This window comes from Sinocyclocheilus grahami, unplaced genomic scaffold (assembly GCF_001515645.1).
Source record: "Sinocyclocheilus grahami isolate Dianchi unplaced genomic scaffold, SAMN03320097.WGS_v1.1 scaffold114.1, whole genome shotgun sequence".
NCBI classification, from domain to species: domain Eukaryota; kingdom Metazoa; phylum Chordata; class Actinopteri; order Cypriniformes; family Cyprinidae; genus Sinocyclocheilus; species Sinocyclocheilus grahami.
The window spans coordinates 370,875-376,771 of NW_015505293.1; the positions used below are offsets into that span (position 1 = coordinate 370,875).

The 5,897-nt window shown below is 39.5% G+C and overlaps 1 protein-coding gene across 1 annotated transcript; it reads right to left on the reverse strand.

The window, feature by feature from the left end:
• Positions 1-1,975: 1,975 nt before the first annotated feature.
• Positions 1,976-3,214, reverse strand: LOC107589282 (relaxin-3 receptor 1-like). Its single transcript, XM_016277676.1, has one exon. It carries the CDS (start codon positions 3,212-3,214, stop codon positions 1,976-1,978), a length of 1,239 nt encoding a protein of 412 aa, XP_016133162.1.
• Between the last annotated feature and the right edge of the window lie 2,683 nt (positions 3,215-5,897).

Sequence of the window (5,897 nt, forward strand, 5' to 3'; positions counted from 1 at the left end):
TTTGGGATCATTGTCCTGCTACATAACCCAAGTGCGCTTGAGCTTGAGGTCACAAACTGATGGCCGGACATTCTCCTTTAGGATTTTCTGATAGAGTGCAGAATTCACGGTTTCATCAATTATGGCAAGTCATCCATGTCCTGAAGCTGCAAAGCAGCCCCAGACCATCACACTACACCACCATGTTTGACTGTCAGTATGATGTTCTTCTTCTGAAATGCTGTTGTTTTTACGGTGTTGTTTTATACACACACACACACATACACACATATATATAATGTATGTATGTATGTATAATTAGGAGAACAAAGTCTTTATGCAGGTGGTGTTAATTATCTTTTAATCTGATGATAAAGTTTGACAATTCAGTAAAATCAAACATAAATAACTGACCAAATGTACATAGTCACAGTTCACATGAATGCCTATAATGATAACACACCTTCTTAATGATCACTTGAAAAAAACATCTTAAACTAGCCTCAGTTGCTTTGCTGGTCTTAGCCATCTCCTGACCTTTTCAGGCTAGTATGTTGGCTGATTTTTTAGAGTACATAAAAAAACCCTGTAACCCGTCACTGGCTGATGTAAGATGTTTATTAGCAATGTAATGGTTTGTTTTGGGTAATGGTTGACCAAAAATACATATTTGTTCCTTGCTGGGAATTAATAGGTGAATATAAATCAGGTATTGTTAACACTTTCATTCATTAAAAAAAGAATAATAATGAAATGAAATAAATACAATTTTTTTATTAAATTTTATAAATATTTTAACCAACTGATAGGCTACTGTTAATAAATCATATGAATCCAACTGATACATTATTAAATTATATGAATCCACATTGTGCTCTGTGAATAGTCTGTCAAATATTATAATAAATACTTGTTTGTAATTTTTTTTTCTTTCTAATTAGATTTTCACAGTTCCTGATTAGATTATTAGTAATGCAGAGTTGAAGTTAAAAAGGGAGTGACGTTTGTGTGATTTCACCTAGAGCAAGGAGGTCTTTCCTCCCGCTTGTAAAGGCTTTCTCACTAGTGACTAGTGAGAGGGTGAAAATGTAAAACCCAGAATGGATTAGAGTGGCGTAATTAAAGAGATGGTTCACCCCAAAATGAAAATTCTGTCATTCATTTCTCACCCTCATGTAGTTCCAAACCCGTAAGACCTACGTTCATCTTCGGAACACAAATTAAAATATTTTTGATGAAATCGGAGATCTCTCTGAGCCTCCCATCGACAGCAACGCAACTGTAATGTTCCCAGACCCAGAAACGTAGTAAGGTCAGGACAAAGGTAAAACAGTCCATGTGACATCAGTGGCTCAACTTCAATTTTGCGAAACTATGAGAATACTTTTTTGTGCACGAAGAAAACAAAAATAACAATTCTTCTCCTCGAGTTTCCATCAGTAACCATCTTCCACCATTTTGGAGAGTACCACGACACATGCGCGCGCTTTCCCCAGAACATAATCAACGTAATCAGCGTTGTTTACGTTCATTGGAAAGCACGCACATGCGTGTGGTACTCTCCAAAATGGTGGAGGATGGTGACACGGGGAAGAAGAGTTGTTGAATTATTGTTATTGTTGAACATTATTTTTGTTTTCTTTGTACACAAAAAGTATTCTCGTAGCTTTGCAAAATTGAAGTTTAGCCACTGATGTCCCATGGACTGTTTTACCTTTGTCTTGATCTTACTGCGTTTCTGGACCTGGGGCCATTTAGGTTGCCTTGCTGTCTATGGACTACATGAGGATGAGAAATTAATGACAACATTTTCGTTTTGGGCTGAGCTATCCCTTTAAGAAAGGTTTTGAATTGGGAGGCTCCCTTCCACTTCCAAAAGGTGTTCCAAGACCGGAACTCTTTTACTCTGCGCATTGGAGAAGCAAATGTACAAACTAATTCATTATTAGCCAGTTTGTCTGAGTCTGAAACATTTCTCATTACCAACAACAACTCGTTATGTGCTGTTAGGCAGAAGTTCGTTTCTGCCATTATACATGACAGCCCCCGGAGGATAAAAAATAAGCGCGGGCTCCGCGGGACTGATCGGAACCAGCGCGGGGCCGTGTTCATCTTGCTCGGGCTTCGTTGAGGCGGTAAACGGTCTCATGTTTGTCACAGTAGGCGAAGCGATTTGCCAAAACAGCTTTTTCAACGCTTTTCTGAATTCCCTTCTCATCAAACAGTACAGAATGGGATTGAGACAACTGTTTGAATGAGCCAAACATACTGTGACTGGAAAAATATACACCTGCGTGGTGTAGTACTCGTAACTGAAGTGCACTACATTGAGTTTTATTAAGATTCCCCACGCCGTTAACGCCTGGTTCGGAAGCCAGCACAGGAAAAAAGACAAAACGACGATAGTCACAGATTTAGTCACTTTAGATCGCCTCTTAGCGCTGGTGGTGTTCACGTTTTTGTTAGTTATGAAGCGTAGGAGAAGCAGGTAACAGACAGTGATTATTACGAACGGAATGAGGAACCCCAGAAGTACTTTTTGCGCTTGATATAACCCCAGCCAAAATTGCGCATCTCCACTCCGGTCGGGAAATTTCACCAGGCACAGTTCTTCGTTGGATACCGTGGCGGTCGTTGAAAATATCGCGTTCGGCAGAGCGGCACCGACCGCTGCAATCCAAATGACTACAGTCATCCACTGCGCGGAGAAACGCAACCGGCGTCTCCTGCTTTTTAACGCCGAAGCCACGGAGCAGTACCTCGCGACGCTCATAGCCGTGAGGAAAAACACGCTGGCGTACATGTTCGTAGCCGTGACATAAGAAACTGTCTTACACATCGCCTTCCCAAACAGCCAAGTGAAATCCATGGCGTTCTCCACAGCCCAAAAGGGAAGCGTCAAAACAAACTGAAAGTCTGTGACCGCCAAACTGGTCACGAAGAAGTTGATAGAAGACTTCTTCCATGCTTGTTTGGACTTCATGAGATACAGGACGAGGATGTTACCGATTAAACCCAGCGCGCACACAACCGAGTAAATGACAGAGATGATTATTCTCAGGACCGCGGATCCATCTCCCATAAAGTCGGGCTTATCCAAATCGGCGAGATCTTGAAAGTCACTCCACGAGATATTAGTCCTGTTCGCTGTGAAGCTCGTGTTGTATTCACTTAACGGCAGACTTCCAGACGCGTAGTCGGTGCGCTCGTCTTGCATCTCGGAAGTCTTCTGCATTGCTCGTTTTTAGAGTATTTTTTCCATCCTGCTAGTGTTACTCACTCCTGAATCTTATCATTCCAACTTGTCCCGTCTCTACTGTCTGTCATTGCCATTTTAGTTTTCCGCGGACAAAATCGTCTTTGCGCGCACATTGCAACGGTGATAATTAGGAGCAAGGGGGTCTTTTAATTATATTTCAATATATCTAACTATGAGAGGCTGTTTAACCATATTTTAATCATATTTATCGCACAAAACTGTTGCCTGTGCGTAGCTTCACGCGCACTGACAGCTCGCTGGGTTTTTATAGAGCCACGTATCAATGGATTGGATGGCGTGCGCTTTTACGCAGCACAGACAGTGGTGCTCCCTGTGATGCGGTGCTTTGAATAGTTGAATAGAGCGAAGAAGTGGATCAATTCTACAATTAACATCTTAAAGACTTAAGAATTGATGCACCGTATTGAGTTTTGAAGCATTACTTGAGCAGATAGAGGAGACGGGGCTAATTGTTAATGAGATAATTTTCTTAATGGCTATTAGGTTTTGAATTCAATTGCGCAAATTATAGGAGTAGTTATGTGTGCTGTTTTAAAATTAGTTTAAAATGATAAAGATCCGTTCTTAAAACTTTCGATTTCTTTCTCTTTTTTTCTTTTTATAATAGCTTGTGCTTAAACAAGTGAACACAATTACTTAAAACCACACTGGCATACTGTCAGTGAAGTGTAATAATGAGGGTAGAATTTAGGATATAATTCATTATTGTCATAATTTCATGCTGATTCAAAAAGGTTGTCTCATGTTTTATATACATGGTATACTGAAATTGAAGTATTTACATATTTAAGATACATATTTGCATATAAAGTGCTTTTGTTTTTTAAATGATACACTTTCAGTATGATAGAGGTCAGCTATTTCTTAATTGACATGCTGAAAGTTTTCACCTGTTCTTACTCAATTTAGTGCAATTTATCTGATAAAAAAAATGTAATGGCATACTGATCATAATACACTGAAAGATACGAGACCAGACTAGCAAAATCATATCCGCTTTCAGTATGATAGAGGTCAGCTATTTCTTAATTGACATGCTGAAAGTTTTCACCTGTTCTTACTCAATTTAGTGCAATTTATCTGATAAAAAAAAATGTAATGGCATACTGATCATAATACACTGAAAGATACGAGACCAGACTAGCAAAATCATATCCCCTTGGCATAAGGTTTATATTTATTAGCACCAGGCACCTTTAAAGGCACGTTTTTTCATGTCGCCTTCTGTTATAAAAAATTATAAATAAATAAAAAAGCTTGAAGGTTGTTTTGCACAAACTGCTCAGATCTAAGGAAGTGATCTCTGCCCATCACCAAATCCTCATCATCAGCTTGTGATGGTGTACTGAACCTGTTTAATGAAGCTTTGCAGTGCCTGTGGGGTTTATGATTGGATCTGGTTGAGAGACGAGAGAATATGCAGTAAATGTGTTTGGTTTTGAAAAACATGTTTACTGTAAAACCCTAAATTCTACCTCAACATTTTTACATCATAAGACAGAATGAGAGTCAGATGTTTTCCATAGCTCAAGTTAAATAATGCATTTGAGGCAGCAGAGATATGAAAGTCTAGTTTGTTAAAGGGGTGGTTGAGTTGTTTTGTTCTAGGCTTGATTGTGTTTATGGGGTGCAGTCTAACGTGTTCATGCTTAGTTTTTTAAAAAATGCATTATTTTTCACTTAATTTACCTTTATTCTTCACCGCTCTGTCCCTTCTCTGATAAACGGGCTGATCATTTCCTGCTTTTATGAAGCCCCTCCCTCAGAAATACATGATGGACTCTGATTGGTTAGCTAGTGCAGTGTGTTGTGATTGGCTAAACCACTTCTGGTGCGCGTCTAAATGTCCCGCCTCTCACCTCAGCGGCATGAGCTCTGGGTGTATTGTAAACAATGGCGTCATCTATATTGCTTATCAATTTGAGCCCGATTGAGACGCAGAGGATATTAGTGAAGCGCAAGCACGGCTCTTAATGGTATGTTTGTTTGTTGTTGTCTCATACTTTTAGATACGCTGTTATTTGTGAATGCTACTGCTTATGTTAGCTTTTAATATACGGTTTTATCCTGATTAAAGTTTTATACAGTACGGGAACTGCATGCGCATCCATGCATAGCCTAATGCTTCTCATACTATGTGAAAATAAGTGTATAAATGGAACAGAGCTGAGCTGATGATCTGAATGGGAGAGAGAGAGAGAGAGAGAGAGAGAGAGAGAGCGAGAGCGTGTGCAGAGCAGGGACGTAGGAACAGTATTAAAAACCGCTGCTTTAGAACATTGATTTTGAAACTTGTGAATCCATTGGAATCGTTAGAAGACAGAATCGTGATTCATATATGAATAGACTTTTATGTGCACCCCTAATTTTCTCTTCCTCTCCTCGGCCTCCCTTCGTTGTGTATTCTCAGGGGCGGGGTTTATCAGGGTTTGTGATGTCACGAACCTGGGAAGTCTACGAGCCATTTTTATAGGCATTAAACTGCCATAATTTTAAAAGATGATATCTCCGTTTGCATTGAACTTTGAACTTCTTAACTTTGCAGATATTGTTTATGCTCAAACACAGGGGCGTAGCCATCATTTCAGGAGTGAGGGGGACAGAAATGTTATATATATATATATATATATATATAACA